General features: G+C 45.8%; 1 protein-coding gene across 2 annotated transcripts in view; it reads left to right on the top strand.

Annotated features, from left to right (window-relative positions):
• Positions 1-7,295: 7,295 nt before the first annotated feature.
• CHRDL1 (chordin like 1) overlaps positions 7,296-12,326 on the top strand; it is a 43,417-nt gene continuing 38,386 nt past the window's right edge. The window contains exons 1-2 of one of the 2 annotated variants that reach the window (XM_086619731.1): positions 7,296-7,383; positions 9,310-9,422. In XM_086619731.1, the coding sequence (XP_086475857.1) occupies positions 7,305-7,383; positions 9,310-9,422 (192 nt within the window). In that variant the 5' untranslated portion in view covers positions 7,296-7,304. The remainder of the gene's footprint in view (positions 7,384-9,309; positions 9,423-12,326) is intronic. The other variant, XM_086619730.1, reaches the window with a different exon arrangement.

Genomic DNA, 12,326 nt, shown 5'->3' with positions numbered 1-12,326 from the left:
GGAAAGTGTCTCCACCCTATGTTGATGTCAGTGGGAAGACTCTAACTGGCTTTGGGTCTAGCTCTTTGCAGAATGCAACAGGGTCTGCTCAGTCATAGATCTGAGTGCACATGTTATTCATATGCAATTTATCTCACAGGCTGAGCCCACACAGTCTAAAGGAACAACGTTACTATGCCCCCACAATTTAGAAGCATGTGTGTAACACTTAACTCTTCTCTCCTTGAGTACAGATACATCTCTACAGGACCAGAGCTTGCACAGCTCAAATTCTCTGCCTTCAAGTGCAAATTACTATCTGCTCAGACTTGGTTTTTCATTTACCCATCCCTATTTCACACAGTGGCTCTTCCAAAACTATCAACCTGCAGCAGTAGCCACCACACGCAGGACTAAGAGCTTTAAGTGATGATTTTTCCTTAGGAACATGGATTACTGCCTCTGCATAGCAAGGCAAAGAGTGGAAGAGTGACACAGAAGCAGGCATGGAGCAACGGTTTTATAACGCTTAGCTCCAGAATGCTGTTTCTGTCTCTTTTCCTTTTTCAATATCAAGAGTTATAAAGTTGCATTTTACAAACACACAGCCCTGGTTACTCATGAAGTTACAGTATAAAACTCTTAGTAAGTCAACTATTCTTTTCTTACGCTAATATAGGGTTTCACTATACACTATTTTCAATATTTCATCCAGCTGAGTTACAATGGAAGAAATGAAAGTTCTGCTCAATTTTCAGCCCTCTAAAATGCCTACCAAGCATGGGAGGTGTACAGCTCCCCAAACGCCCTGGTCTCAAACCAGGGGAAACAGATTCTAACTGACGACTTCAACCAGATGTCTGCTGGAAATACAATACAGCGGAGAGGAAACAGGCCAGGAGGTTCCTGGAGCGTATGGAAGATATAACCTCCTGACACAACTGCTGAGTGAGCCAGCTAGGGAAGGTGCCCTGCTGGACCTGTTGTTTGTGAACAGAGAAGGACTTGTGGGTGATGTGACGGTTGGAGGCCATCTTGGGCATAGCAATCACGAAATGAGAGGGTTTTCAGTTCTTGGAGAAGTAAGCGGAGGAGGTCAGCAGAACTGCTACCTTGGACTTCCGGAGATCAGACTCTGGCCTGTTTAGGAGCCTGGTTGACAGAGTCCCTCAGGAGGCAGTCCTGAAGGGCAAAGGAGTCCAGGAAGGTTGGACATTCTTCAAGAAGGAAATCCTAAAGACACAGGTGCAGGCTGTCCCTATGTGTTGAAAGAGGAGCCAGCGGGGACGAAGACTGGCCTGGCTGAACAGAGAGCTTTGGCTGGGATTCGGGAAAAAAGTTTATGATCTTTGGAAGAAGGGGAAAGCAACTCAGGAGGACTAAATGGATGTTGTGAGGTTATGCAGAGAGAAGATTAGAAGGGCCAAAGCCCAACTAGAATTTAATCTGGCTACTGCCGTAAAAGAGAATAGGAAATGTTTCTGTAAATACATTAGCGACAAAAGGAATCTCCCTCTTTTATTGGATGTGAGGGGAAACATAGTGACAAAGGATGAGGAAAAGGCTGAGGTACTGAATGTCTTCTTTGCCTCAGTTTTCAATAGTAAGACCAGCTGTTCTCTGGGTACCCAGCCCCCTGAGCTGGAAGACAGGGATGGGGAGCAGAACGAAGCCTCCATACTCCAAGGGGAAATGGTTAGCGACCTGCATGAACCTATGGGGCTGGATGGGATCCACCCAAGGGTACCGAGGAAGCTGGCGGAAACTCACCAAGCCACTTACCATCATTTATCAGCAGTCCTGGCGCACCGGGGAGGTCCCGGTTGACTGGAAGTTGGCAAATGTGACGTCCATCTACAAGAAAGGCTGGAAGGAGGAACTAGGGAACTATAAACCTGTCAGTCTGACCTTGGTGCTGAGGAAGGCTGTGGAGCAGATCACCTTCAGTGCCATCACACAGCACGTACAGGACAATCAGGTGATCAGGCCCAGTCAGTGTGAGTTTATGAAAGGCAGGTCCTGCTTGACTAACCTGATCTCCGTCTATGACAAGGTTACCCACTTAGTGGATGAGGGAAAGGCTGTGGATGTTGTCTACCTAGACTTTAGTAAAGCCTTTGACATCATCTCCCACAGCATTCTCCTGAAGAAACTGGCTGCGCATGGCTTGGATGGGCGTATTCTTCACTGGGTAAAAAACTGGCTGGCTGGCTGGGCCCAAAGAGTGGTGGTGAATGGAGTTAAATCCAGTTGGTGGCTGGTCACCAGTGGTGCTCCCCAGGGCTCAGTACTAAGACCAGTTCTGTTTAATATCTTTATCACTGATCAAGGATCGAGGGCACCCTCACTAAGTTTGCAGATGACACCCAGTTGGGCAGGAGTGTTGATCTGCTCGAGGGTAGGAAGGCTCTCCAGAGGGATCTGGACAAGCTGGATCGATGGGCTGAGGCCAATTGTATGAGGTTCAACAGGCTCAGTGCCAGGTCCTGCACTTGGGTCACAACAACCCCATGGAGCCCTACAGGCTTGGGGAAGAGGGGCTGGAAAACTGCCTGGTGGAAAAGGAACTGGGGTTGTTGGTCAACAGCTGGCTGAATGTGAGCCTGCGTGTGCCCAGGTGGCCAAGAAGGCCAATGGGATCCTGGCTTGTGTCAGAAACAGTGTGGCCAGCAGGACTAGGGAAGTGATCATCTCCCTGTACTCGGCACTGGTGAGGCTGCACCTCAAATACTGTGTCCAGTTTTGGGCCCCTCACTACAAGAAGGACACTGAGGTGCTGGAGTGTGTCCAAAGAAGGGCAACGCAGTTGGTGAAGGGTCTGGAGCACAAGTCTTATGAGGAGCAGCTGAGGGAACTGGGGATGTTCAGCCTGGAGAAAAGGAGGCTGAGGGGAGACCTTATCGCTCTCTGCAACTACCTGAAAGGAGATGGCAGCGAGGTGGGGGTTGGTCTCTTCTCCCAGGTAACAAGCGATAGGACAAGAGGAAACAGTCTCAAGTTGTGCCAGGGGAGGTTTAGATTGGATATTAGGAAAAATTTCTTCCCCAAAAGGATTGTCAAACATTGGAACAGGCTGCCCAGGGAAGTGGTTGAGTCACCATCCCTGGAAGTATTTAAAAGTCGTGTAGATGTGGTGCTTAGGGACATGGTGGACTTGGCAGTGCTGGGTTAACAGTTGGACTTGATGATCTTAGAGGTCTTTTCCAACCTGAATGATTCTATGATTTCTACGATTTGTTTCTTCACATGATGTCTTTTCATACCTCGCCCTTTTTCTCAGATCATTTGTCAAGAGTTCACTGATCTCTTCTTATTAGTTAAAGGGGCTACAACAAGACAGAGAAAGAATGTTTGACCAAGCATATAATGTCATGAGTCATGGGTTTAATTTAGTTCCACTAGAATCTCAATGTGACCTTGAAACCTTCTAACACAATAAATCAGACCAGAGGGTATCAGCAGAGGGTGCCTGACAAATCCCAGTGGACGCTAACTCCATCGGGGCTGCTCCGGAGGGCACCCCGCGCGTGAAAAGCCCATTAAAGAGCCATCTCGGTGTAGAGTCCTCTAAGAAAACCGCCGGCGGGGCGCGTTTACCGGGGAGGGACCTATGGCCCGACCGGGTCGCGTTCGCCCAGCCCGCAGCTCTGTTTAAAGGCACCGGAGCACAGGCTCCCCCCGCCCGGTGCGGGTCCTGCCGGCCCGCAGGTGGTTCCCGCACGGCGGGAGGGGAACGGGACGGCGGGCGCCGAGCCCCCCGCCCCGGCGAGCGCCCCGCTCACCCCGGCCCCCCTCGCCTCCCCCCCGGCCCCCCATAGCGGTGCAAACTCCACCCCAGGCCGTGTCAGTCACGCTGGCGTGCCGGGCGGGCGGCAGGAGCGGGGCCGGGGCGGGAGGCGGACCGCCGGGGCGCGGGCTGCTCCGCTCCTCCTCCCGCCGCCGCTCCAGTGCCGGCGGGGCTGCGGGGCAGGACCCGCCGCCGAGCATCCTCCGGCCGCGGGGCCTCGCTGCGCTCCCCGCTGGGCAGGAGGCGGTGGCAGGTGTCCCAGGCCGGTCAGCCCGGGACCTTCCGCAGCGACCGCCCCGCAGGGTCCCCGGAGCTCGGGTTTAGCGGGTTCCTCCCTCCCCGCTGCCGTCCATCGGTCGGGGGTCGGGGGCTGCCGTCGGTCCCCTGCTTGCCCCTCACCGCCGCCACTGCCAGGAGCGAAGCCGCGGGAGAAGATTATGGCAACGTGAGTGGGAAGCGGAGCCGCCTGGCCGGAGCCCTCCCGTACCCGGCGGAGCGGAGCGAGCAGAGCCGCGCGGCTGCCCCAGCCGAAGCCGCTCTCCGCAGGCGATCTCCGCGTCCCGCGGCTGAGCGGCGCGGCCTCCAGCCCTGCCCCAGGTTGGTGAGCTCTTCTTTCCTAGGCGAGAGCCCGCGGGAGGCGCAGAACCGCTGCGGGAGCTGCGCCCGGGGGCGCGGGCACTGCCCCGGGGGCTGGGGTGGCGGCACAGGCAGCCCTGCGGGGGCTGCCGTCCCCTCCCGACGTCCCGCCGCCCCCTCGGTGGCACCGCCGGCACCTGGCCGGGCCCCGGCGGGGCGCGCTGCTGCTCCGCTCCCGGGGCCCCGGGCAAGCGCCGCGGCTCAGCCCGGCGCTCCGCCGACGGCAGCCCTCGACCTAAACGGCCCTCCCGGCCCCGGCCCCCGGCGGGGCTGCGGGGCGCTCGCCCGAGGGCCGGCGATTCCGTTAGGGCGGTCGGAGCCAGGAGCCTCCGGCGAGGTTCGCCGACTTACGGACAAGCCCCGACGGCCCGAGCGCCCGCCGGCCGCGCGGCTCGCCGGAGGAAAAGCCTTGGGGGGAGCGGAGGGAGACGCGGCCCCCGCTCCGGGTGATGGAGGGTAAAGCCCGCCCGCCTGGGCTGCCGCTCCGCCGCTCTTTGATCGCCAACCGCCTCATTTCCCTGCTCTCTCGACTTTCAGTCCTGTTTTTTGGGGATTTTTTTTTTTTTTTTTCCCATTAATGGTAAAACGTGGCGAGGCCAGACTCTGCCACTTGTAGTTCCTAAACCGGGCTCTTCGCAGGGCGAGGCGTTAAAAATTGACCCACATGCCTTATTTCAGTGAGTAATTCATGTAAGAAGTGGGTCGCTTTCATTGTTTCTACTAAGCAGAAAACACACCAATAATTAACAGGTTAATCCTAACTGAGATTATTTAAATCCAAGAATATTTTTAGGACATTGCCCTTTGGGGAAATAAAGGGAGTGTGCTAATAGTGAAAAGTATGTGTTTATATTTGGAGTAACAACAATACAGAAATTAAAGAGAATTAAGAAAGACATCAAAAGTCCCCATCCCCTTTCTGTTATTAACTCCTCCATTTCACGTTACCGTGCAGCATTTCTGAGTGTAAGCAGTCCAAGTTTTAAAATGTGCTTCCTTTTGAAGACCTGACATTTAAAATGGGTGGATTTCGGAGCCTTTCTATTCAAACTAACCGATCTAGCTAACAGGTAAAGTGCTGCACACAAAGGAGAACTGTGCTCCGTTTATAAATATTGTTTGCTTATGCAACCCCCAAGAAGGCCAAAATATTTAAACATTCACATTTCTGCCAGTCCCAGTGATGTGCTGCTGTTGTTCTCAATGCCTGCGTGATGTCCTGGGACTAAATTATGAGGTTTTAATTTTAAACAAGTTTCTAAAAGGTTGTTTGGCTTTAAAACATCCTATATGATTTGAACACATTGAAAGGAATAAAATGACTTAAACTTTTCTTCTGAAATTGGAATATCATTCTCAGCTTCCAAAATAAATGGGAGGTTTTATTTTGTTATTGCATAGGCAGTGTGCTTTTAAAATAGCGTTATTTTCGTGAATGTTTTCAGATGCAATTTGCATTATTTTGAGTGAGCTCACTGAGTAGTGACAGAGTAGTTGCATAGATTTGATTAGTTAAGAAAGATGTACGTTTTGGTTGTGGTTTGGGAACGTAGAGTAGAGAACCCTTAAACAGTAAAGGCAATAAACCCACCGTGATAAAATCAGATCACCCACCCTTTGTTACAGAATCCTCGATCTCAACAGTCGTAATAGGGAAATTTTCTTTTTAAGTGCTTGTTAACTTACTGTTTAGTTAATTTCTCGAAGTTATCCACCACTTAATTTTGAATATACATATATAAATTGTTATTTCTGGTTTGGTTATCTGTGAGCTGAAGCATATTCATGTACAGTTCTACTATTTACGTGAAATCTGAAGAGGTCAAATTAGTTTACAAAGCAGATTGTTTATTTTTCCAATAGTGAATTATTTATTTTTTTTTTTAGCTTTTGTAAAACTATTTGTGAATCCACATCAAGATTCTTAAAATCAAACCCAAATATTTCCAACATTGTAAATTATGGATGAGTGTACTCTGGGAAGGTAATACTTTCGCAATGAATTCTGATAGCAAAGCATCAATATATTTTTTCAATTTTGAATCTTAGGTTGACTATAAAAAAATATATACTTTAGTTAATTATTTTCTCCCTTATTTCTTTCATTATAAAATAATTCACCTTCTAAAAGCCAGAAAAAGATAAACAGAATGGCGCACGCAGCAAGTACGATACCACAGAGAAGAATACATTAAGCTTTGCTCCATATGCGAGATTTGACATTAAAAATCTGTAAGAATGAAGATGACATGTCATTTCCCCATCCTGCTTTCAGATCTCAAGGCAATGGAGGGGTTAACTCTGGAAAAATTAATTATACACAATCCCAGAACAATAGTAGTTGGGAGAGGGGAGGAGGGGTGGGTTGAATAGTGGTGGAAAGTGAGAAGAGCTCCCGTTGACTACAGCGTGGCCAGCGTTCCGCCCTAAGCGTGGCTTTCCGTAGTGCACCGGTTAATTTACGATGAAGCGAACATGTTACAACTGACACCTGTATTTCCTAAAGAGCTGCTCTACAAGAACATCTCTCCCAAACGAGTTTCTTGTGAAAGAATTTAGATTGCTTACTTGCCAGGTTTCTCTGCTTTGGAATAAAACAAGGACTTTATTACAAGTCATAAAGTTTTCAGCTTTCATGAATGGGAACATGGCCCCTTTTCCAAAACTGAAATGACCTGAAGCCAAAGCCGTTCCCATGAAATGAAGAGTCATGATATAGACAGATTTTTTGGTTCTGGCAGTTGAGGATTTCTGTGTGCTGGATGAAATTGTGTCAGAGAATTTAAGTATCTTACAGGATTTTAGTTTAATTCATTTAATCTTTTCTTCCCAACAGCTCAACATTCTCTACTTCGGAGGCTCTTTCTTTTCCTTTTGTGATAAACATGAGAAAGAAGTGGATATGGAAGTTTTTCATTGTATCTTTTTTGGTGTGCTCTGTCTCCTTTTCATAGATGGAGGTAAACTAGAACAAGTAAAACGTAAGTAGACTTCAAACAAAGCTGTCACATTCATCCAAATTTCACATTTTCCTTCTATTTGACAGATGTGGTTCAGAAAAGATCTTCAAACAAGAATGTCCTAAACTGTGGAACTGTGTTCAAAACCTTCTAACATTCTTCCTCCTTCTAATCCTACATTTAGTAGAATCAGGTCACACCCATGTTTGGGGCACATTTTCCTAAAGCTGTACAGGTTTCATTGCATCATAAAGAACATAAGAGATCAAACATAAGAGATCAGTTGGACAATCTGTTTTATTGCAAATATCCTGAATCAAGAGAGTGCTTAATTCCATTTTAGTGACCTCTGTAAACATCTGATGGATTATCTGGATTTTGTCCCATGTGTAAGACTATTGTGCTGAAGTTTTCAGCGAGAGTAAAGCCCGTCCAAGACTATTCTGTTGTGTTCCAAAAACAACCTCATATGAACTGGATTAGATACATCCTTTGAGAAAATTAAGAGTCTAAGCACTGTCAAAAACTTGATGAGAAGAACTGCAAAAGAATACAAACAAAACAAAGGGAATATTTCTACAAAGCCTGTCACCCATGGGAAATGTTAACACATTTCAGAAAGCATGGCAAGGAGGAATAACTGCCCAAATAAATCTAGGAGTTATTGACTGCTACAGCCTTGTTACTAGCTCTCTGGAATGCTCTCCCGACCTGCATAGGCTGGGTTTTGGCCTTCTTCTTACGAAGGACATGGTTTGCCCTTGAGAAGTAGTTAAATTTTTCAGCCTCAGTATCAGCAGCTTCTGCTTCTAAGGAGGTAGATTTAAAAAAAAAAAAAAAAAAAAGAGTGAGTTCAAAAAAGGTCACCTTCTCCGCTAAACTTACTCACAAGAAAACAATGTGCAGGTATTTCTGTTCAAAGGAAGCACAGTGTGAGAAATTATCCAACTCCACTTTGGACATCTGCCTTTTCAGATCCTGCATTTCATTTTTCATGCTTTTGTGTGAAGTGAAAGCAGATCATTTCACAGTTGCTACTAATAATCCCTACCTCTTGCTACCTTCTTTTAGCCCAGTAAATGTGAAGAATATCCTGTGCTTGGATTATCACTTGGAAGACAGGTATTTTGCTTGATACCCTCATGTATCATCTATACTGAGGGTGATGAATTAAGCTGAATTTGGACATCATTAAGATAACCAGAAGGAATCCTCACATGGAAACACAGGGGAAACTTTTTTTTAGTGAAGAGATCTGAGTTTTCAATGTGAAACCAATAATGTGACAGGGAGAGACAGGACAGTAATGTCTGATAGGTAGATGGATATTTGCAAAACTGCACCTGCAAGATTAGAAGTGCTTAATGAACAGAAAGGTCTTAACATATTTTGAATGCTGATGCATATGTAAGTCACCACAAATGGTTCTGAAATACTAGGACAAACTCCTTTTTTATTAGGTTGTTAAAATACGGAGATACTGAACAAGCAGTAAACACAGTGCATTTATCTTCCTTTTGCAGTCCTCGTGTTCAAAATCTCTCTGCTGTACATCCTGGGAGTTTCCTGACTCAAGCCAATTGCTTTGGTTTTGCAGTGAAAGGTTTTGTTTCCTGTAAACCTGTCTGAGCAATCAAACACTTTAATTCTGCTACCTAAACGGGATCTTAGCCTGTGTTTTTGCAGGTGAAAGGACAAACTCACTCTGTATGAAGGCCATTTGTCAGCTATTGCAGGAGCTGCAGTTTTGGAAAGATGGGAGGCCATGTCATTTGTTTTGGTTGGGAGGTTAGAAACGACAGCATATGAAATGAAGGGCATTTCCGTTGTGTGATTCTCCAGGGAAAGAAAAAATAGTTTACAGACAACACTGCACACCTAAAACCACTTTGTAAGCACGGAATGGGAACATTCATTCACAGGTCTTTCAATTTTTCTGTTTTACAGACTCAGATACGTACTGCGTGTTTCAAGATAAGAAGTACCGTGTAGGAGAAAGATGGCATCCTTACCTAGAACCCTATGGCCTTGTTTACTGTGTTAATTGTCTTTGCTCAGAGGTAGGACTGCTGAGTTATTGATCTTACAACTTCTTCTACTTGCTTCAGTGACTAGAATCTCTTTCTGTTGTATCTACAATTTGACAAAGCCCAAACCTGTTTTCACTAGTGAGTCCTGATCATGCTGTAGGAAATAGAGGCCGGTGATCCTAGCAAAGGGAAAATATGAACAGAGGAGGCCAATATCAGCAAAAAATACTTGCATGGGGTAGAAAAAACAGCTCCTTAACTAGCTAGAAGCTTTGTCAATGCTGAGCACTACATCTTGAATAATTGGACCCCACTACCTAAATATAATCCTTACAGTTCCATCAATATGAATGATTATGCTGAACCTGAATTTAGTAGTGTTTCAATTTTGTGATTTTGTACAATGCCCACATCTTCAGAGGCACTTCCAGAGTCAGAGCATCTGCTGTCCTGAAGTGCTGAAGGAACAGGCTTGGATATCACCGTTTGTAAAAATCTATGAAAGAAGAATGAGGTGATGAAAAATGAGAAAAAGGTTTGGGGAGCAGAGAGAATTGGGTAGGACATGAAAGGACAGGTCTTTGGCTACCATCAGTTGATGCCTGATACAAAGACACAGCAGTCATAGATCCCCTAAGTATGTGATAAACAGCTGGAGAGGGCAGGAAAATGAGAGCAGAATATGTCCCTTGGAGTACTTTAAAATGACTAAACAATAAGGGATCTTAATCACTAACACATGCGACAATCCAGATGCTGAGTTCTGTCTGCTGTATTTTATGCAGAATAAAGTTTTCTTGGCTATTTCTCCCCCTTGCAAGTGTAAAATATTGGGCCCCTGTGCAGCATTCACTTTGAGGGATCTGCTACTACCATTTAGTGCAGAGATGCACAAACAGTAGTCTCACAAGCTTGGCTGCATCTCAGGTCTGTGCAGCAGAATGCATCTGTAAGAGAAAAAGCAATGTTGTAGGAACAAAAGGAAAAGACTTTGGTTGTAGCACAAAGGAGTTTCCACTCACTCTTGCTGATCCATATGCAAAGTTGAAAACTCCCTCAGAGTCCATGTGTGGCAAAACACTCATTAAATTGCTGGAAGGTTGTGTCTTGGGTTGGGATGAAATTCACTGGAAACTGTAGAGATCTGGATACAAATCATTGCTCCATTAATTTTTTTAGGAAGATGTTAGACAGTCTAGAGGGATGGGAAAGTGCATGGTACGCTCCTCTAGAGAACAGCACTGCTGTGATCCAGGCATACCCATGCACTTCAAGGCTCCAAGAAATGGGAATTTATTTTATTTCTTTCCTTCCCACATGGGCATGGAAGACCAGAGTGACAGTTCAGGACAAGAAGGTTAGCAAAGAAGGAAACTGCTTGTGGTAATTACCAGTACATGCAGCTCAGACGTGGTTCTGGACTCTACTTGGTTGTTTGCTCCATCTCTAAACAACGGTCTGTCCATCCGTCCCCCCCAACACACACTTCTAATGTTTAAGAAAAAGCGAGACAAATTAACTCACTAAACAGAGGCCAAATTATTCAGCCTGGGATTAAAAAAAAAAAAAAAGCCTTCCTGTTTTTGTGTGTATGTAGTATTGTATTTTTACAAGTTATAATTTACATACTTAAACCAGAATGAAACTAAACATAATTCAGTGTTCTCGCTCTGTTCCCCATTTCTTTTACAACCCCTCCTCCCCTGAAATACACAGTAGAGACTGTTACTCTCAAGTAAATTGGAGCACTCACAGTTTGTCAGATCATTATTTTACTCTGTAAAATACAGGAGCTTTTTGCTTGTGTTCATAGTGAGATTTGCAGACTTCAGGGGCTAAAAGGAAAGCTCTCCACGCTTAGCACTGATAACCCAGCTTGGGAAAAGAGATGCACTCTTACTCTATAGGTATCTGATGCAGAAATGCCAACCATGACCCTGACACACAGAGACCTACAGGAGCTGAAGTCCTGCTGCAGTCAGAAGGGCTTGGTCTCCCAAAAATCACTGTGAATCTATAAGTCAGTTAAAATAGTTCTGTCCTGCTGCAAGCAGTGGAGTACTGCAGGCAGCTCTGGGGAGCAAAGCAGGCCTGCAGATTTTTTTATCAAAGCTGATCATGCACAGAAAGTAAACATTCCCCTAGGAGATTTCACAGGACTAATAATTAAAAAAGGAGTGAGGCCGTGGAACAGATCAAGTTAAGCAACATGGAGCCAGGCCAGCAGGCAGTGCCAGCCTTTCTTCTACGGTCGTACTTTACAGGCTCTCAAGTGAAGGTCTGCTGGGCAAGGAGCTGTGCAGACCAGTGATACTCCCTATCCTGCAAAGAGTCTACAACCTAAACTTTGCTCCTCCTCTATAATATCAGTATATTTAATTTCAGTCATCATTGGAAACAGAAAGTGATATCATTTTTAGTGTCTTTTTCCAAATGTAGTTCATGTAGTAATGATCTAACGTCGTTAGATTCCAGCCTGGGGTCTGCAGATATTTAGGAGTCAATGGATTGTTTTGAAAGAGATGGTTAGGAAGGCCTATATATATGCTATCTGAGGAAGTCTGCACCTCCACTGGAAATGTTTCAGTGCTCCAGAAGGCATATGAAAACGAAGTGGGTTTATTCCTGACACCACCTAAAACTACAGTCATACCATACTATCAGTGTTCATACTGAAAGATCTTTCTTGCTATAAACATGAGCAACTCAGAGCTAAATTAGGAGGTTGAATTATAGATGGGAAATGGGAATTTGAAATGGATAGTCTTTTCTGGTTACAGACACTGGAGAATGAAAATTCCCTGTGTTTTAATTATAAATCAAACTTAGATGTGGTCAAATAGAATATTACGTTAATGACATGAATAATGAGCACTATTCCCGAGACTTGCTCATATTTCTTAGAAAAATGGCTACGTACCAACTGGTGTTTTT

This window comes from Tauraco erythrolophus, chromosome 13 (assembly GCF_009769465.1).
Source record: "Tauraco erythrolophus isolate bTauEry1 chromosome 13, bTauEry1.pri, whole genome shotgun sequence".
In the NCBI taxonomy this organism is placed as follows: domain Eukaryota; kingdom Metazoa; phylum Chordata; class Aves; order Musophagiformes; family Musophagidae; genus Tauraco; species Tauraco erythrolophus.
Note: the sequence above shows the minus strand (reverse complement) of the source record. Positions and strands in the feature narration are given on the sequence as shown.